This window comes from Triturus cristatus, chromosome 10 (assembly GCF_964204655.1).
Source record: "Triturus cristatus chromosome 10, aTriCri1.1, whole genome shotgun sequence".
NCBI classification, from domain to species: Eukaryota; Metazoa; Chordata; class Amphibia; order Caudata; family Salamandridae; genus Triturus; species Triturus cristatus.
In genome coordinates, this window is record NC_140593.1 from 42,003,755 (window position 1) to 42,026,181 (window position 22,427).

At 44.0% G+C, this 22,427-nt stretch overlaps 1 protein-coding gene across 1 annotated transcript in view; it reads left to right on the forward strand.

The window, feature by feature from the left end:
- The window catches only part of F8 (coagulation factor VIII), a 589,495-nt gene that overhangs the window by 341,020 nt on the left and 226,048 nt on the right, over window positions 1-22,427 (forward strand). Inside the window, exon 12 of the mRNA XM_085630970.1 lies at window positions 7,865-8,015. Within this exon, the coding sequence (XP_085487096.1) occupies window positions 7,865-8,015 (151 nt within the window). The remainder of the gene's footprint in view (window positions 1-7,864; window positions 8,016-22,427) is intronic.

Below are 22,427 nucleotides of genomic sequence, written 5' to 3' on the forward strand. Positions count from 1 at the left end.
TTATTGGGGCTTTATCACATGCAATCCCATATATTATCAGGGCTTTATCACATGTGATTCCATCGATTATCAGAGCCTTATGACATATAATCCCATAGATTATTGGGGCTTTATCACATGTGATCCCATGGATTATCGGGCTTTATCACATGGGATCCCATAGATTATCAGGGCATTATCACATGCGATCCCATGGATTATCAAGGCCTTATCACATGCGATCCCATGGATTATTGGGGCCTTATCACATGCTATCCTATAGATTATCAGGGCCATATCACATGCGAACCATAGGTTATTGAGGCCTTATCACATGTGATCCCGTAGATCATGGGGCCTTATCACATTCAATTCCATAGATTATCACCGAGTTATCACATGCTATCCTATAGATTATCAGGGCCATATCACATGCGAACCATAGATTATTGAGGCCTTATCACATGAAATCCCATAGATTATCGGGGGCTTTATCACGTGTGATCCGGTAGATTATAGCAGCTTTATCACATGCAATCCCATAGATTATTGGGGCTTTATCACATGCAATCCCATATATTATCAGGGCTTTATCACATTTGATTCCATCAATTATCAGAGTTTTATGACATGCAATCCCATAGATTATCGGGGCATTATCACATGTGATCCCATGGATTATCAAGGCCTTATCACATGCGATCCCATGGATTATTGGGCCCTTATCACATGCAATCCCATAGATTAGCGGTGCCTTATCACAAGCGATGAACAATCTGTCCAAAAAAGAGACACAGGCTGTAGAGTCATTGGCCAATGACTCATCGATTACAATCAAACAGTCTGACAAGGGTGGGGCCACTGTGATAATGGCAACATCTGACTATGACATAGAATGCCTGAGACAACTTAGTGATCGCAAATACTACACCCCGATTAGCAAGAACCCCACTGAGAGACTTACTACAACCATCACGGGGGTTGTGTACTCGGCAGAAAGCCAAGGTTTGCTTAGCAAGAAGGAAGCTTCCTTCCTTAATCCACAAAGGAATAAGTCCAGTACCGGCCAGACCAATTGTTTCGGGTATCGATTCCGTTCTGGAACCGCTATCACAATTTTGTGATCACTTCTTACAACCTTTGGTAAAACTGATACCCTCATACCTTCAGTATACAACTGATGTACTACGCCTACTTGCCCAGTTTCCACAATCCGATGAGATTAACTTCCTCATCGCTCTAGATGTGGAAGCCCTATACACCAACATTCCACAAAGGGCCACTCTAGCTGTGATTGAGGAGGATCTCAATGCAATCACATGGGAGTCACCCACACCCCCAAGTTTCATTATGGAGTGTGCAACTCTGGCCTTAACGGAGAATTGTTTCGAGTTCAAAGGCCAATTGTATCACCAGACACAGGGTACTTCCATGGGAAGTACCTTTGCACAGAGTCTGGCCTGCCTCTACATGGCAGCCTTTGAACAACGACACATCCATCATGAGTCCAACCAATACCAAAATAACATCCTGTTATGGAAACGTTTCATCGATGATATCTTGATCTTCTGGAAGGGGAACAGCGAGAGTTATAATAACTTTTTCAGCTGGATTAACAACCTCAACCCTTACTTGAATTTCACCATTTCTTCATCTCCCAACCAGATATGATTTCTAGACCTTACCATCAAAATCGAGGGGGGCCAAGTGACTACAACGAGGTACAAAAAAAGTACTGACCGTAACAGTCTCCTTCTATTTAGCAGCCATCATCGAAATCATTGAAGGAAACATTTGGTCAGTTTTTAAGAGTACGGAAAAATTGAAGTTCAGTGGTTGATTACAAAACAGAATCAGCCGCCCTTCAAAAGAATCTGGCAGCAAGGAACTACCCCCCTAGGAGCATCGCCCTATCTAGAAAAAGAGCACGCAACAACAACAGGATAAGCCTACTTGAACATAAAGTAAAGAATGAAACTGACATACTTACCTGTGTCACAACATTTACTCCAGTTTCAAACCAACTAACCAGAGTATTGAAAAAACATTGGAGCATACTTAATACAGGGTCCCTTAACCTCGACCAACCTCGCTTTACTTTTAAGCGTTCAAAAAACCTTAAAGACATGCTCATTCACACGAGACCTAAAACAAAAGTCACCAATAAACAGGGCACACTGTGGCACCTACCAGCTGTTACTGGCCACTATCCCTGTGGCTCATGCACTGCGTGCACTTTCACTTCTGTCCATAAGACCATCACACTCAATGAAACCTTCGTGTGGGAAATGTTTTCAAACACTAATTGCAATACTGCCAACTGCATATACCTACTCACATGCCCCTGTGACCTATACTATGTGGGCATGACAACCCGCCCAATCAAACTGCGAATCTCTGAACACCGTAGCAATTTCCGCTGCCACAAAACCAACACCAAAATGTGTGCACACTACCTTGAAAAATCGCACTCACCAGATTCCATAACATGGGTAATCCTAGACGCAACCCCTAACATCTCGAAGAGAAATCTTTTTGCCAAAGAACAAAGATGGATACACCGCTTGTCTACATATGATCAAGGGCTCAATGAAGATATACCATGGAGTGCCATACAAACCTAAGCATAATTATTTACCCCAATGAACTAGTAGATCGGATGACTCCAGAGACTCATAATGCATTCCTTGCCCCCTTAACAACATACACCACCCCGTGTACTTATTGGGTTTGAGAGCCGATATGTCTTTAACATCAACGCTAATAGGGGACTCGCACTTTGCCTCTATTGTACGCCTACTAACATTAACAACATTAATATTGTGCCCAACTAATATTTCACAACTTCGATTGCGCAGTACAGTATTCAAGCCTACTTTTAATAAGCATTAATTTCGCCATATCACACCTTTTTAGATATGATTTTCAAAACACTTATTTGACATGAATGGTTGTGATATCCTTTTTAACCTCTATATTTCCACCTTCCGCCCTATTTGCGAGACACTCGTAAACACCACTTACTAATGGCCACCGTCCCTATACCGGAACTACTCTGTGGGAGTCACGTGATCGGGGCCACACTCGATTGGCTATGCGAATGGCCGCGATGGGTTAAAACCCTGAGTGTTCGGTTGCCTAGCTACCTCCCGGACCTGGAGGATTGGGCAGGTCGAGAGTAATGCGCACAACGCTTTAACCGTGAGTAAAAAGAAACAACAGGGTTGGGGTTTCCACGGCTATTAATTCGTTAATTTCTCACGCTAAGCGTACACCATAGTATTGATTACCTAGGGTGACATCCTTACAACCCCCCCCCCCCCTCCCCCGCTCTTTCAGCATTTTGAGTCAGGCATCATATCGCCGCACCAGGAGTGACCTTTTTAAACACCATGACTAGGAGATCAATAACCGAGCGTAGCTAATACATTTTACCATCGCCAAGCCCACCTTTTTATTTCCGTACTAAGCAGGGCATGAATACGATAACATTTAGACTTATTACACATCGACAAGGGCACTGCCAAGATCTAATAACTTTCATCATCATCACCATTTTCATTGGGATACATACTCTCTCCCCAGGCTTCATACAAGCCGTATTTTAGAACGACTATACGAGGAATGCTCCACCTATCCCCGTTAGATCCCGCCTTCATAGTGTGTTTAAGCTCTAACAACCATCAATGGCCATCTACCGCATACCGGTGTACATCTGACGCTTAACAATAGATGGTGATCCATCACACTCGCATCACCACAACGGTTTAATGAGTGAAGTTTGTAAAATTTACCTACTCCTTGATTTCACAACATCGCTCCAACCACCATTACACCATCATAAATAACTCTGGCTTGAACTGAGATCCCATACATAGGGGAATACATCAGATAAGACCAATATAGAGTGACTGATAGAACAAGGGACCCTTCCATTTGGCTCACTGGTCCTATATAAATCAGATAGCTGACGTTGTCAAAAGGATGAGTCTTGAAACACAGTAACAGAGTTAGTTCTATGCAATGCATACATTGTTTTGTTTCCCTTTACTAGTCTGCCACACACAGGAGCTATGCCTTGTGTGTGAATTCCACCGGGTACTGTTGATGCCTGGGGACCATACTATATTGGGTGAGTCAAGGATGATGTATTTCTGATTATAATAAATGTTTCTCCACAGGGGCCAATAGCCACTATAGCTCACTGTGGGATTGCACCACTTTATTGTTTTATACCTTCTTTTAATTGTCCTCTCAACGCCGCGGCGTTCACTTCACATATAACATTAGTTTTTTTTTTTTTAGTCATGATACCAATACGTGTTTGCCTGTGATAAACTACATCACCAGGAATGATACCTCTACAATTTTGTCTCCCACAACAGGTATTTCCAGATTGTATTCAGGTACATTTAGTATTAGACACAAATGTTGTGAGCAAAAATTTATGCCATATCTTTTTTTGTTGTAGTAATTTATTTACCTTGGTCCTGACGAATCGCATAGTTGATTAAACTCACAGCGAAGAAACATGTTGACCGACCCGATTTAAACAAGGACACTACTACACGAGACATAATACTCAGGCCAGTGCCTTGTTTTCACTGTTTTTACTTAGGGTGGGAGACCCCCAGAACAAAATTGCTCTTCTAGGTACTCACCAACCCTATTTTAATCACTACACTACATCTACACAGTTCTGTCCCCATACCTGCACTTCACCATACGACAGTTGGATAGAAGATCTCCGACAAAGTGCCCCTATTATAGGGAGCCCGTGGGGTATTGCACCGCCGACCCCACGAGGAGCAGCCCAAATGATGAAGCATGACACCTGAAAGGGTGTGTGAGGGCATTCAAATCCAACATATGGATTTCCACCCATGAGCCTCTCAGGGAATCATTGGGATCTAGTGAATTGTGACTCCATACAAAACCTACCACTGAGGAACAGCATTAATCTTTTTTCCATTTTCAGTCCTTAGGCCTCCCTTTTATGCTGGACCTCCCTACTCCTTGTCGAGTGGAAAAAGGCCTTCCGTCCCCTCTTGTTGTATACAATTATCAAAAGCGATCCCATAGATTATCGGGCCTTATCACATGCAAATCGATAGATTATCAGGGCCTAATCAAATGCAATCCCATAGATTACCGGCGATTTATCACATGCGATCCCATCGATTATTGCAGCCTTATCACATGCGATCCCATAGATTTTCAGAGCCTTATCACATGCCATCCCATAGATTATCGGGGCCTTATAACATGCCATCCCATAGATTATCAGTGCCTATTCACATGCGATCCCATGGATTATTGGTCCTTATCACAGGCGATCCCTTGGATTATCGGGGCTTTATCACATGCGATCCCATGGATTATCGGGGCTTTATCTCATGCGATCCCATGGATTATCAGGGCCTTATCACGTGTGATCCCAAGGATTATTGGTTTAACAGACAACAGCGGTTCCTGTGGACAATCAACAAATGATACTTACTATATAATAGTTCAATCACAATAATCGAAGGCAAAGAGCTGTCTGAAAGACAAAAGGCAGATAACACGAATTTTGTATGAAAATACGGTGTTTTATATAAGGTCATCACATTATTTTAAATCCAGTGCCTGGTGCCCGAAGTGATTGTGAAACCTATATTTCAAGGTTGTGACTCTTTGTGACATAAAAACAAGGTTTCATCAAAAATGTACAAAAGCGATCATTAAATCAATACATAATATGTGCTCGCAGCCTACTAATACAATAATAGTGGCTGACAAATGGTTCACTTCACTTAGTTGACAACGTTTTGACCCACTTAACAATGTGGGGTCTCATCAGGACCTATCAATGAAAGGGCACCTAAAAAATGATAACTATAGTACCAGTAATGGGGTGGTGGAGAAAAATGAGAGAAAAGCATGAAAAAGGTAGATATTCAGTCGCTAATCATACCCGGGGATGACTGTCAGATAATGTGGTGTGCACCGTGTGGGAGTAAAAAGAAAGAATAGTACTCAAATAGGGCCCAGCCGGGCACTGTGGGGACAAGAAATGAGGAATATTTAAATACATACGGGCACACTGGTTTAACGCTGAAAGTCACCAGCTGTGAGTGTAAGTTCAACTTACCCTATAGTGGGGAGGGTACTGACAGTCAGGGAGGCTCAAGGTTGAAGGCCTTCATAATTTGAAAAAAGGCGAGAAGCTGTTGTCAGGAATTTCTGAAAGAAGGGTTCAAACACCCAGTAAATATGTATGTTGCACAGGTGGTCAATTTTATATATTAGTCAAATTGAAAAAACTCTTACCCGTGGTAAAGGGCTGAATTCTAAATTAGCTTCAAAAGAAAATGACGACAATCCGTTACCTAAAAATAAGCAGTGAAATGAGCGAATAAACATTCACCCAATTTCCAACCTATAAAACCATAGGCACTCGCCTGTAAGGGGATCTCTATTCACCTTTAAAAGTGCAGGCAGGTTGCCACCTGAACCGTGAAACGTGGAGCGGCTTCAAAGCAGCCGCTCCGTATTTCACGTGAATGCATTGCCCCAGGGCAGCACAAGATTGCGGCTGCCCTGGGGCAGCGCATTACCAATAATGGAGCACGTTTTCCTTCATTGCACCGGGCACAATTTCTTTAAGGTGCACACGGTGCAATGAAGGAAAATGCGCTGCATGTGTAATGTGGCCCCAGGACGGCAACAGGACAGGCTGTGCTAGATAACTTGTTTCATTACGATTAACCTTGCTCTGCCTAGGCTTTCACAGAATGTTTTTCATTGCTTTGCTAGACTTCATTCTCAGATGTGACTCTTTGAAAGATGCAGTTTTGCATGAGAAAAGATTCACTTACCTGGAACCATAATTCTCCAGCAGTCGTATCGTTCATAGATTTACATGAACCTTCCCTCCTCCCTTGTCGCGAGACTAACTCTTTCAGACAAGCTACAAAAATCTGACAGGTGGAGGGCGGGGGAATGCAGAAGCGCAAGGGAGGGCACTCGAAAGCAGTGGGATGGAAGGGTTGGAGGGGATGCGTAAGCAACACTGGAGGGGGGTATCAAAAGCAACAAGGGGGGTTGGGGAAAGCAAGACGGAAGACATGATGGGGGAAGCAATGGGGAGAAGCACACAGGGGAGTGCAAGAGGGAGGTGGGCAGGTAGAAGCCATCGGGCAACAGAGAGCAACATGGACTGCTGTGGGACTGGTGTACTGGAGAGAGACAACCCGAAAACACACGGTAATAGAGTGCTTTACACAGAAGAAAAAAGTAGTGCTTGAAAAGCAATCAGTGGAAGCAGCAATGCTACCATTTAGAGATCGTTAAGAGGCAATGCTCCATGGGAGGGACAAACACAAAGTGACTCGCTGGGAAACGAATAAGAAGCAGGCAAATGGGAGTGCCAAGGACAGCCAAACAATGGTAACCAATGGGCAGACTCCAACCCTCTCTATGTAATTGGTAAGCCGCAATGTGCCTCACAAGAGACTGCGCATGCGCTTTGTAGTAGGCTATACCTAAAAAGCAGCTCTACTTAAAAAACAGAGATTCACACAAGGGTTGTGGGGATTGGGGCCAACAGATCAGTGATTTCATGACAGGCCAGGAGGGCCCACGTCACCGAAGCATGCGCCAGGGACTTTCCTGCCATGAAAGTCCTCGAACCGATTGAGATTTGAGTCAGCCGTTTGGGGGATAGGATTCCCCGCACAGTGCACTGAAAGTTTTTCAGTCCTTATAATCGTCCACTCTGTTTCAGCAGCCCCATTCCAATCAGAAAGATCCCCTTTTCATGCTAGACCTGCATGCCTATGGTTGCGTCCTCACAGTTTCACTGCTCCCCGATGGACATAACAGCTTCCACTTTCTCTTACAGCTCATTTCAGACAAGGAGAGGTTCTTGCTGTTCTCGGTCTTTGATGAGAACTTGAGCTGGTACCTGGAGGAGAACATCCAGCGATTCTGCCGTCAACCTGCGACTGTCGACCCGCATGATCCTGACTTCTACGCCTCCAATGTCATGCACAGTGAGTATCTGAGTAGGCACACAAACAGGGTGTGCCTAGGCAATCCCATGGGCACAGAGAGAACCATTGTGGTCTCATGGGTACATTGAGAACCACCGGTAACATGGGCACAGTGAGAACCATCGCAGTCACATGAGCACAGTGAGAACCATCAGTCACATGGGCACAGTGAGAACCATCAGTCACATGGGCACAGGGAGACCCATCCCATTCACAAGAGCACAGTGAGAACCATAGCAGTCTCATGGGTAGAGTGAGGACCATCGTGGTCACATGGGCACAGTGAGAACCATCGGTCACATGGGTACAGTATGATCCTTTGTGGTCACAATGGTACAGTGAGAACCATCGTGGTCACATGGGCACAGTGAGAAGCATCGGGGTCACATGGGCACAGTGAGAATCATTGTGGTCACATAGGCACGGTGTGACCATCAGTCACATGGGCACAGTGAGAACCATCAGTCACATGGGCACAGTGAGAACCATTGGTCACATGGGTACAGTGAGAACCATCAGTCACATGTGCAAAATGAGAAACATCAGTCACATGGGCACAGTGATAAGCATCAGTCACATGGGCACAGTGAGAACCATCATGGTCACATGGGCACAGTGAGAAGCATCATGGTCACATGGGTACAGTGAGATTCATCATGGTCACTTGGGCACAGTGAGAAGCATCTGCCACATGGGTACAGTGAAAACCATCATGGTCACATGGGCACAGTGAGAGGCATCATGGTCACATGGGTACAGTGAGAACCATCATGGTCACTTGGGCACAGTAAGAAGCAGCATGGTCACATGGGTACAGTGAAAACCATCTGCTGCTTGGGTCAGTGAGAAACATCCCTGGTCACAAGGGCACAGTGAGAACCAACCCGGTCACATGGGTACAGTAAAAACCATCTGCAACATGGGCACAGTGAGAACCATCGTGGTCACATGGGTACAGTCAATCAATCAATCAATCATGGAATTTATAGCGCGCACTACTCACCCGGATGGGTCTCAAGGCGCTTGGGGGAGGGGGTCTGCTACTGCTCGAACAGCCAGGTCTTGAGCTGTTTCCTGAAGGCGAAGTGGTCCTGGGTCAGCCGCAGGTGGACGGGCAGGGAGTTCCATGTCTTGGCCGCTAGGTAGGAGAAGGATCTTCCTCCGGCGGTGGCTCTCTGGATGCGAGGGACGACGGCGAGGGCGAGGTTTGCGGATCGTAGCTGTCGGGTGGGCGTGTAGAAAGTCAGGCGGTCGTTGAGGTACCTTGGGCCCAGGTCGTGGAGGGATTTGTGTGCGTGGGTGAGGAGTCTGAACGTGATCCTCTTGTTGACAGGGAGCCAGTGCAGGTCTCTCAGGTGGCTCGAGATGTGGCTGCGTCGGGGGGCGTCCAGGATGAGACGGGCGGAGGCGTTCTGGATACGCTGAAGTCTTTTCAGAAGCTTGGCTGTTGTGCCGGCGTAGAGGGTGTTTCCGTAGTCTAGTCTGCTGGTGACGAGGGCCTGGGTGACAGTCTTCCTGGTCTCGGTCGGGATCCATCTGAAGATCTTGCGGAGCATGCGGAGGTTGTGGAAGCAAGATGAGGAGACAGCGTTGACTTGTCTGGTCATCGATAGGGAGGAGTCCAGGATGACGCCCAGGTTGCGTGCGTGGTCCGTTGGCTTGGGTGCGGTGCCCAGGGCCGGGGGCCACCAGGAGTCGTCCCATGCGGAGGGCGACGGTCCCAGGATGAGGACTTCTGTCTTGTCCGTGTTCAACTTCAGGCGGCTGATGTTCATCCATTCGGCGACATCTTTCATCCCTTCGTGTAGGTCGGCTTTGGCGGTTTCGGGGTCTCTGGTGAGGGAGAGAATCAGCTGGGTGTCATCGGCGTAGGAAATGATGTTGAGGTTGTGTTGGCGTGCGATGGCAGCGAGGGGTTTCATGTAGATGTTGAAGAGAGTGGGGCTGAGCGACGATCCTTGCGGGACGCCGCAGATGACTTCGGTGGCCTCAGAGCGGAACGGAGGGAGGCGTACTCTCTGTGTTCTGCCGGAGAGGAATGAGATGATCCATTCCAGAGCAGTCCCCTGGATGCCGGTGTCATTGAGGCGTTGGACTAGGGTGCGGTGGCAGACAGTGTCAAATGCTGCGGAGAGGTCAAGGAGGATGAGTGCCGCTGTTTCACCTTTGTCGAGCAGGGCTCGGATGTCGTCGGTGGCTGCGATGAGGGCGGTCTCGGTACTGTGGTTGGCTCTGAATCCGGATTGCGATGGGTCGAGGGATCCGTTCGTCTCGAGGAAGGCGGCCAGCTGCTTGTTGACTACCTTCTCGATGACTTTGGCAGGGAATGGAAGGAGCGAGATTGGGCGGAAGTTCTTGAGGTCGGTCGGGTCCGCTGTTGGTTTTTTCAGTAGTGCGCTGAGCTCGGCGTGCTTCCAGCTCTCCGGGAAGGTGGCTGTGTCGAAGGAGGCGTTGAGGATGTCTCGGAGGTGAGGTGCGATGGTAGAGGCGGCCTTGTTGAAGACATGGTGGGGGCATGGGTCGGTCGGAGATCCGGAGTGGATGGTGTTCATCATGCGTGTCGTGTCTTCGGTGGCCACTTTGGTCCATGTCTGGAGGATAGCGGCGGGGTGTGTAGGTTCGGTCGATGGGTGCGGGGGTGGAGCGCCGAAACTGTTGTGGATGTCGGCGATCTTGCGGTGGAAGTACGAGGCGAGGGAGTCGCAGAGGTCCTGCGAGGGAGTGATGTCGTTGTTGCCGGCGCTGGGGTTGGAGAACTCCTTGACGATGTTGAAGAGCTCCTTGCTGTCATGGGCGTTCTTGTCCAGTCGTTCCTTCAAAGATTTCTTCTTGGTGGTGCGGATGAGCTGATGATGTCTGCGGGTGGCGAGTTTGAGGGCGGTCATGTTGTCGGTGGTCTTGTCGAGGCGCCAGGCCTTCTCGAAGGTGCGGCAGGCCTTCTTGGAGTCCTTGAGTTCGTCGGTGAACCAGGGGGCCTTCTTGCTTCTGGGCCTGGTGAGTGGGTTCTTCAGTGGGGCGAGGTCGTTGGCACAGGAGGTCAGCCATTGCGTGAGGTCGAGGGCTGCTGTGTTAGGGTCCGTTGTCCTGACCGGTGGGTTCTGGCTGAGGGAGGTGGTGAGCTGGTCGACGGTGATCTTGCTCCAGTTTCTGTGGGGAACCTGCTTCGGGTGGTGCTGGACCGTGTTCTTCTTGAAGCTGAAGTGGACGCAGCTGTGGTCAGTCCAGTGGAGTCCGGTGCAGTGGCTGAAGGTGACGTGCTTGCTGGATGAGAAGAGGGGGTCGAGCGTGTGGCCGGCGTGGTGGGTGGGGGTGTTGACCAGTTGCTGGAGTCCGAGGTTGGCGAGGTTGTCCAGCAGGGTGGTCGTGTTGCGGTCGTTGTTGTTCTCCAGGTGGAAGTTGAGGTCCCCGAGGAGGATGTAGTCGGCGGAGGGGAGGGCGTGAGGGCTGATGAAGTCCGTGATGTCTTCGCAGAACTGTGCGCGTGGTCCCGGGGGTCTGTAGATGAGGGTGCCTCTGAGGGTAGTCTTGGGGTCGGTGTGGATCTGGAAGTGCAGGTATTCGGCGGTGTTGAATGCGTCGGTGGAGTCAGTCGAGATGCGAATGGTGTCAGTGAGAACCATCGTGGTCATATGGGCACAGTGAGAACCAACCCAGTCACATGGGTACAGTAAAAAACATCTGCCACATGGTTACAGTGAGAACCATCATGGTCACATGGGCACAGTGAGAAGCATCATGGTCACATGGGTACAGTGAGAACTATCATGGTCACATGGGCACAGTGAGAAGCATCTGCCACATGGGTACAGTGAAAACCATCATGGTCACATGGGCACAGTGAGCAGCAGCGTGGTCACATGGGTACAATGAAAACCATCTGCTACTTGGGTCAGTGAGAAACAGTCCTGTCCCAGGGGCACAGTGAGAACCATTTTGATCACATGGGCACAGTGGGAAGCATCATGGTCACATGGGTATGATCCAACGGCGCACCAACAACAGATATTCCAATACCATATAATCAACTGGGCCCATCAATCACACCTACACTCAAATTCATCTGGTTAGCCGCTGGGGGGGTTCTGTTTGTTTATTATTTCATGAATTGATCAGTACTGCAGGAATTCGTATTTCACCCTATTTATTATCACTGATCAATAAGTTCTTTCCATTTGGTTGATGGACCAAATTAGTTGGAACTAGTTGATGGTGACGATGCACTTAACCTCTCTTGCAAATAATGTATCTATAATAATAAACACAGACTCAGGAAGTTTTCAAAACCTTTATCTAATCTTTAAGTGTGAGTGAACCATTCAAATACACCACGGACACCATCAATCATTAGGGAGGAAGAATCAATCAACTCAAATACTCTCACAAATTCAAAAGATTGACGTTGCTTAGAAAGGAGAGGATAGAGACAGCAGTACATCAGGAAAATGTATGAATTTATAGTTACCACAGATGGTGTGAAGACCAACCCCCTGGCCAAAGGGCTGGTAATGGGCCCCGGGAAAGATCAAGGACAAAGACTTCAAGACAGGAATCAGGACAGGATAGTGAACCTCACTAGACCGCCGAACAAGTCGCACCCCTCTCTGACACTCTCTTCCTCCTCGAGATTCTTCCGCGATCTTCTTTCTAATCAATTGCTTTTAATTGGTAATTCTCTATTGAATCTTCTTCAGAATCTCAGCATCATCGATAACATTTGTCAGCATCTTTCCTCTCAGCATTCTCTCAGGATCACACACACCCAACTAAATAAACTACCTTAGTTATACCTTTTGGGATTCATGAACCAACCCCTAAAGTTGCAATATCATAAAAATATGAACTCTGATTGGACAGGCAAGGGGCGTCTTGGTCATCACACCATGATGGCATAGCACTTTCTTTGTTCCCAAACCCCTCCCTTTATTAATATGCATTTTATTTTATTTCCTACCAGAGTTTACTCATAGTTGATACAATTTTATCAATAATGTTCATATGACTTTAGCCACTTCAGTTCGGACATCCGAGTTTCCCAGGGTTTAGCAGTCGTTGGCCTTGGCTGTGATCCAATCATGGGATCATTCTTCCCGGGGAAATAGCGGCCCCACATTCGCAGAAGGCTGTCTTTCAATCACTCGGGTTGTGGCAAGAAGGCCCAAAATACGAACTAATAAAAGCTGGAGAGCGAAAATATTACTTCAAGAAATAAATGATTTCACTGTATACCACCTACATCTATTGTATCCCCCTTTATGTATGCAATACTTTCCCTGCATTAGCTCTTAGTAAATGAAGCGTTTTCTAAATAGCAAAGTAGATGCCATGCATGTGGGTCTTGAAGACGCCATGTTAGTGCATTTTGCTCATGCGCGAGAAATTCCCTCCAAAGCTTGTTAAACATCACATTACGTAGATGTAATTGACTAATGCGCAGTAAAGTTTTCCCTGTTAGAACCACACTTTTAGTCCGCTATCCGTATTAATGGTTAGAAAACACATAGGCAAGCTTCTCTGTCTTATTTATGTAGCTGTAAGTTGCAAGGATTAATCACGAAACATAATTAATAACTCATGTTAATATGTTAAACGAGTGAATTGAATTTGAGCAAGTCTCACATAAAAGAGTCCTTGCTCCATCAATCCCCTCTCTAAACTACCCACCCTAAAACAGATACCAACTTTCAGTATTCCCTAAGCTCCATTTCCATTTCCACTTTTCCTTCTCAAAATATTTCATGTCTTTATAAAGTTTGCCATTCATTTCTTCCATCTCTATTTCGTCATTTTCCCTCTTTCTTTTCATTCCCTTTTCATTTACTTCATATTTCCTTCTTCTTCTACAACACTTACACCAAATCATTATTGTTAATGCTATTATTGTCACACCTACTAGGAGCAGAATTATCTGACCAAAAAGACTTTTCCCTATATTAGTAAACCAAGTCCCTATTGAAGTTATACTTTTTGTTATTCTCTCCCACACACTGCCAACCTCCAGTGGTTTCAAAATTTCATGAACCCTTTCATTTCTTTACTTTTGTCAGGAATGTAAGTGCAACAATGTTGAACTTTCAATATTCCACAGACTCCGCCCTCTTTTGCTAATAGGATATCAAGTGCAAGACGATTTTGTAAAACCATTGATCTGATCGCAACCATTTCTGTATTGATCATCAAGAAACCACCAGCAGTATCAGTCGATAGACGATCAACTACTGTTGATAACTGACAAATTATTCGTGAATTTAGAATGACTCCCATTGAAGGTATTAGTGCACTAAATATATCACCTACAATTTCTGAAAAACTAGCTCTCTTTGTTCGTGTTAGTTCATTTGAGTTTTCATTGCTTCCAGTGATTCTTTTTATATGGTTGGTTTTCAGAAATACAATCCCCGATAGCAGCTTCCATACCATTGTGCAGGTAGCTTAAAATAAGCATTATTACCACACACATAATAAATCCCAGGAAATACAGAATCAGTTCCCCCTTTTAGTCCCCAACCTCCCAAGATTAGGAAGTTATGTTCACATTCACTGGAACCAATAAATATGTTATTGTATTCTGTTTTTAATCTATGAATGCAGATCTTCCCTTTCTTTACAAAGTCCAGGAACATTGCAGCATGAGCCTTGCCAGCGGTATAAATTCCCTCCCTTTCAGCCCATGTTGGAACATGAGTTTTCTGTTCAATAGCTTTCTTTTGGAAGTTCTGCCTTGTTTCCTCAACTAAATTCAGGAATATCTTTTCTTCTTCACGTAATGTGCATGTTAAATATTTTAGTGTGCTTTAACTAAATCTATAAACTTCATTGTCAGGAAGAATTCACCCATGAACTGTGCATTCCGAGCACTAAGTACTGGATTCATGTTCCCTCGAATAGGAAGTTCTGAAAATACTACATCTAAGTTTGAATAATAATACTGTAATTTCCCGGTTGCATAAAACAGACTTGCTAATACACTACATGATACACCATATGTCAAAGATATGTGATGGTATGTGACTCCTTCTGACACTGATGCTGGTAACTTCATACAAACATAACAATCACTAACTTTCATTGTGTCTACATATTCTATTAATAACTTTGTGAAGACATTTAATGATGTTTCATTATCTGTCACTGTATGATAGAAATCTGTCTCATCTGCTGCTTGTAATTCTACCCTATCCCTTTTGTATGTAGCTGTGTTCTCATAAGTACCTGTGTCATTCTTCTTGTTTGTTGTCATGAGTAACGGAACTGCTACTGTTAAAACTAACCATATTAGTATCACCATTATATTACTACATATAAATGCTTTACAAAATCTTTGTACACTATTTCGTTTTGGTTGCTCAGTAACTCTGTTTCTTGTCATTTTAATCTGGGTGAAACATTTTTCCTCTTTAGCACCAGAATTTTCAGAATTTAATTTTAATGAACTCTCACTCTTTTTCTTTCACTGGTGTAGGTTTCTGTTTTTCCGATTCCTCCCTTATGTCCAGATTCTCAAACTCTTCCAGTATAATGTAGGTCCATTCAGGACCTTGATATTTATTGTTCAGAGTTTTCAATCTCGAACTTCTTCGTGAGTTTCTCTCTTTTTTTTGTCTTGTTCGGGTTTGACTTGAGATCTCACTCACTTGTTCTGGCTTTTCAATTATCCTTTTCAGAACATATCTCAGTCTTTTCACTCCACCTGGCCAGTTGTCACCTTTTCTGGCTCGTTTTATTTGTACTGCACTTTCACCCTCTTGGTCTTTATTCAGTGTTCTTTTCTTATTATAGAAGTCTGGCACAACTTGTTCTGTCTCAGTTGATTCACTTTCTGACTGTTCCTGTTCATGTCTTTTGTTTATTATCGCATTCACCTGAACTTGTTCTTCTTCTAGCTGGTCCTGTGTTTAGCTTGTCCTTCCTCTTCTTCCCAAACTTGTTCTTCTTTTCCTAACTGGTCCTGATCAGGTCCTATTGCAATTTGCTTGGCTGCTGCCTAACCGTGTACTTCTTCTCCTAACTGTTCCTCCTCAGGATTGAGAATAGTTTCAGTTTCATTTACCTAAGTATGTTTTTCTTTCCCTGTCTGTTCCTGTTCAGATTCTGGATTTGCTTTGTTCTCTTCTTCCTGAGCGTGTTCTTCTACACCTATCTGGTCCTCACTATCGTCATGTCTGTCTAATCTTGTTCTGCTTCTTGTTTGGACAATTACTTCAGGTATATCAAATTCTGGTATCCATCCCTCCTGGCTTGTGCTCGGTTGTTCCAAGTCTACTATTTCAGAATTAAATTCTCTAGATTCTTCGACTTCACAACATTCAGCTACTTCAACTGTCTCAGTCAGTTGTTCAGTCTTAAAAGGGGCAGGTACCTATTTGGTATGACTAGCATGAATTCAATTGGGTAATCCTGCACACCTTACTGCAGTGGTAGCAACCAGTATGACTTGACGAGGATCATCCCACCTCGGTGCTAGGCACGTTTTCCTGGCGTGTTTCTTCACTGCCACCCTGTCTCCAGGATTCAAATCATGTGCTTGCATTGGCTGCCTGGCAAATGCGTCTTCTCCAACCTGGTGAGAGACAGAACCCACTAGGTCAGCCAATCCTTTGCAATAGTCCAATACCAAATCATCATATACTCATTAATTTATATCCAGGAATAAATGCTTGTCTCATGGCCCTTCCCATGATGATTTGATGGGGACTTAATCCGGTTTTCCTCTCAGGAATACTTCGTAGTCCCATCAACACAAGAGGCAATGCATCTGGCCATGACAATGATGTGGAGGCACATACTTTAGCCAGTCTTGATTTGATTGTGCCATTCATCTGTTCAAGCACTCCAGAAGCCCCTGGGTGGTATGCACAGTGCAGTTTCTGATTAATTTTGAATGTTTCACAGATTAATCGAATTACCTCATTGTTAAAATGAGGTCCTCGATCTGATTCCAAAGTGACTGGGAAACCAAAACGTGGGATGAGTTCTCTTAACAATAACTTGGCAACTGTGAGACCATCATTTCTCCTAGTGGGATAGGCCTCCACCCATCATGAAAATAAACACACTATAACAAGGACATACTTCAGTTCATTACATGGGAGTAACTCAACAAAATGTATTTGTAGTCTCACAAATGAACCTTCAGCCTTTCCAATTTTTCCCCAACTGACTAGTGTTTTTCTGCATGGGTTTTGCTGTTGACAAACTAAGCATCTCTGGCAAAGGCTCTCAGCGACCACCCTGAACTTTGAATTATACCAATTTTGTCTGAAAAGTCTAATCATGGCATCCCTGCCTACATGTGTGTCACCATGATACACTTGGGCCATTGGGGAAAGTAAGCAGTCTGGTATAACTGGTCTACCATCAGGGTACACCCACACTTCATCTTCTGCTCTTCTGGTGCAACCTGCCCTTAATCAGATTTCCTTTACACTCACCTCAACCTCATCCTGTAACTGCCTCACCTCTTCCCATGTTTCTGGAGCTGAGAAAAACATAAGTTGGCATCTGTTTTCACTTGTTTCAATTGTTCAATTCAGTGCCATATCAGTTTTTGCACAATATTTAGCAATGTGGTCAGCATATCTGTTACTGGCTGTCACATAGTCATTGCCTGACTGGTGAGCAGCACACTTGACCACTGCTACTTCTTTTGGCAACTGAATTGCGTCCAATAGTTCTTTCACAATTTTCCCATTTCTTATTGGAGATCCTGTAGAAGTCAAAAATCCCCTCTGCAGCCAAATCTGGCAATAGCCGTGCACAATTCCAAAACCCTATTGACTGTCAGAAAATATGGTTATCCTCCAATTTTTCCCAAATTTACATGCTTTAATCAAAGCCATCAATTCAGCTACTTGTGCAGACTTTACTCCTGGTAAATGGGATGCTTCAATTACACCTGAAATTTTACAAACTGCTTAGGCAGCATTAAGTCCTCCTCCCTCAATTCTCAGGCATGAGCCATCTACAAATAGCTTGTGATCTGGGTCTTTCAGGAGCTCTTCCCTAATGCCAGGTCGGGGCTTTGTACACAGCTCTGTCACATCCAAACAGCCATGATCTATCTCATCCATCACCTCTTCACAGGTTGGATTTGGCAGTAAAGTTGCAGGGTTTAATACTGTACATCTCACTACTGTCACGTTTTCTGCTCCCAGAATCGCTCTTTCATACTTAGTCATCCGACTGGGAGTAAGGTGCTGAGTTCGAGTTCTGGTTAAAAGAATTTCAACTGAATGCGGAATGAAAACATTGACAGTATGTCCCATCACAATAGGTTCACTTTGCTCTAGGCTCATACAAGTAGCAACAACTGCCTTTAAACAGCCGGGTAGAGCTGAAGCTACTAGACGTCTGCTCAATTCATGTGTTTGGGTCAAAACAGAGTGCACAATTTTCTCTTTCACAAGAGAACAGTGCAAATTCTTTTGTGTAGTCAGGCATGCCTATAGCAGGGGCTTCGCACAGACAGTCTCGTAATCTCATAAAAGCTTCAACACATTCATCTGTCCAAACAATTGGGTCATTTGCACATTTTTGGGTCATCTGGATTAATGGATTTGCTAACAAGGAGAACCCCATAATCCATTGTATACAATATCCAACTACTCCCAGAAACATTCTCATTTCTCTTTGAGTGTGAGGCAGTGACATTTGTTTTAATATTTTTATTCTTTCTGTAGTTACTTTTCTGACTCCTCTTTCTAAGGTGTGGCCTAAGTATTTTACTCCTTGTTTACAAAATTGCAATTTTTCAGGAGATACTTTGTGTCCTACTTTTGCCAAATTGTTTAATAATGCAATTGAGTCAGTGACACAGTGCTCACGAGTCCTTGATGCGACCAGAAGGTCATCAATATACTGCACCAGGACTGACTTTCGGGGCATGACTAGTGTTTCCAGACACTTTTTCAAGATCTGGTTAAAGATTGAGGGACTCTCTTTATACCCTTGAGGAACTCAGCACCATGCCAATACACGGTCACAAAACTTAAAGGCGAACAGATACTGACTATCTGGATGCAAAGGAATAGCGAAAAAGGCATGGGATAAATCCAATTACTGTAAACCAGCCTGCATTCCAGGGTATCTGATATAAAATCACTGCAGGGTTTGGTACTACTGGACAACAAGGCACTACAATTTTATTTATTTTCCGCAAATCCTGCACTACTCTGTACTTTCCATTAGGCTTTTTAATTCCTATTATGGGCGAATTACAAGGGCTGCTTATTATTTCTTTTAAAATGCCTTCTTCAACCATTCGTTCAATTTCTAAAACAACTCCTGCTTTTACTTCTGGGCTCATCTTGTATTGTCGGGTGTTTGGATAGACTGCACCTTCTTTCACAGTATCCACATTTGCTATCAATCCAATTTATTTTCCTGTAAAGTCCCACACTTCTGGGTTCACTGTAGTTCTTAACTCTTCTGGTAAGTCATTTGAGGTAATTAGGGAAAACATTTCATTCACTTCAGTACCTTGCTTTGCTAACCATATCTTATAGACAGGGGGCCCGATTCACAGAACTAACTTAAGACAAAATCCTAAACTTACTACCATTTTGGTATTCACAGAAGGCACTTACTCATTTTGGTATTCACAGAAGGCACTTACTCATTTCGGTATTCACAGAAGTTAGGAGTCCTAACTTTAGGACTCCTAAATGCCTTCTGTGAATACCGAAATTCTTAAAATTAGGATTTTTCTCAATTTAGTAGTCCTAAGTTTAGACTTAGGACTACTAAATTGAGAAAAATCCTAATTTTAAGAATTTCGGTATTCACAGAAGGCATTTAGGAGTCCTAAAGTTAGGAGTCCTAACTATACTACTAGTAAACTGAGAAAAATCCTAATTTTAAGACTTTCGGTAGTCACAGAAGGCATTTAGGAGTCCTAAAGTTAGGAGTCCTAAATTTAGGACTACTAAATTGAGAAAAATCCTAATTTTAAGAATTTCGGTATTCACAGAAGGCATTTAGGAGTCCTAAAGTTAGGAGTCCTAACTATACTACTACTAAACTGAGAAAAATACTAATTTTAAGACTTTCGGTATTCACAGAAGGCATTTAGGAGTCCTAAAGTTAGGACTCCTAACTTCTGTGAATACCGAAATGAGTAAGTGCCTTCTGTGAATACCAAAATGAGTAAGTGCCTTCTGTGAATACCAAAATGGTAGTAAGTTTAGGATTTTGTCTTAAGTTAGTTCCGTGAATCGGGCCCAATATCTTCATCAGCGGTTTGGAAAGTAACACCATCCGGTGTGCAATAGATTGTGCAGTTCATCTTGTACAGCAGGTCTCTACCTAATAAATTCACAGGACTAGAATCACAAACAATAAATCGATGTATATCTTTGAAGTTACCAATATGCACCTCCATTGGCTTTGAAAGTGGGGTTTTAATTTGTTGGTTCGAAACACCGACGACTTGGATACTATCTCCCGAGAGGGGTAGGTTTGGGATGTCTGCTTTTCTCAAAGTAGAATGGGTAGCACCAGTATCCAATAGAAAAGTGATATCATTTCCTTACACTTTCCCATCAATAAATGGACCTGACTGATCTACCGGCAAGGATGTGCCAAGTACGCACTCCTCTTCCTCCCCTCTCAGGCACCGTCAATCATCTGAGTCACTGTCAGTACTTTTCAAAAGATATTGTGAAATCACAGAATTTTTCTTACCACTTCCCCCTGGAAATCCGGCGTCCGTGTGGTGCGTTTGAGGATTCACAAAGTTTGGCATAGGTGCTGGAGGCACCTGATACTGTGGATTAACTACCTGCTGTGGCTGATTCCCGACCCCTTCAGTCTGCGTCTGTGGGTTTAAATTTTGATTTGGCCCATTATTATTCTGAATATTCTGACACTCATTTCTCCAATGTCCAAGCTTTCCGCATCCGTGACATGGAAACTTCTTTTTCGCATCCTCTCAATTCATTCGTCCTCTTAATTTACCACCATTCATTCCCTGATCACTCTGGTTCAACCCTTTGTCAGTCTCTGTATTTAATTTTAATTCCTGCTGTTCTGCTAATTTCACTTGTGCCCACATCATCTTCTCTTTTAACTTTTTAAGTCTGGCTTCAATATCGTCGCCACAATATTTGGCGTACTTCAAAATATCATCAATGCTTTTGCTCTGCCAGCAAAGCATATGCTGTTGAATCATCTGACTAATCTCTGGTTTCAAGCCATACACAAACCGATACACAAAATGCCCCAGGTCCTTATCTCCAATATTCTCAAAACCTCTGTACTGCATGAACACCTGTAACAGCCTTTCATAATAAGCATGTACAGACTCATTTGATTCTTGAGTTGTCCTGTCCATCTTTACCCAATCTGTCTCTTTTGGAGGAATATTTCCTTTTAAGAAAGTAATCACTTGGTGATACTTTTTCATCACATCATCTGAGGGTGATCCTGTTTTAGCATTCCCTTGGATACTCTTCACTTGGCCAACCAACTGTGATTTTACACTCTGTCCACAAATCTGCAGGTACCACAATGTCAAACAACCCATCCAGGTCCTTCAACAAAACTTTTGACACCTTCACAAACCTCTCAACCTGCTTGTACCACTCCACGGGTTTTTCTCTCAATTTTGGAAAATCATTTGTAAATAACAAAATATCCTGTCTGCTCCATGGGACATGAACATATACTCCACCAGGTACTTCTCTTGTGGGACACAACCTTTCTACCTTTTCTGTGTCTTTCAATAAGAAAACAGATGTTGACGCTTCCCTAGCCTTTGCTTCCACTTTCTTTTTTGTCCACCTAGTTTTCTACTTGTCCATATCTCCCCACTTCTGCAAAATGTTCATTAGTTCTTTTACTTGTAATTTTCTACCAGACACATTCATGTTTTCCAAATCCTTATCTGTGAATTCCACTCGATAGGGCTTTTGAAACGCTGTAGATTTCCCTATGTCTATTCCAATTTCTGCAGCCATTTCCATTAATTTTCATGATACACCTTTGCGTTACGTGTCATACTCCTACATACAAACAACAATTCTTCTTCATTGTAATGATTCAATCTTCCTAATCCCACATTTCCATCAATCATTTCCTCTAACTCCACTTTCAACGTATAAATGTCTAAAATCTTTGGGACTGAACTACGTCTTTCTATTCCCTATGACCACCTTTCCAAATCTTCTGGTGTGACCGCTGTTGTTCTTTTAGTGATTGGAGGTGCAATTGTCCCTCTTTTCCTCCCATGATCAGGTGAACTTCTTTTTGGAGATCCAATTACTGGCTCTCCTATAGGGATATCCATTAATGAAATTACTGAACTGCACTCACTGGCTTGATCGTCCGCAATTATTTTTTCTGTTCTGGAGTTACTCATTGGGGCAGGTACAGTTTGAGAATTTTGAACATTCGCTTTATTCCCGAATAATGGTATAA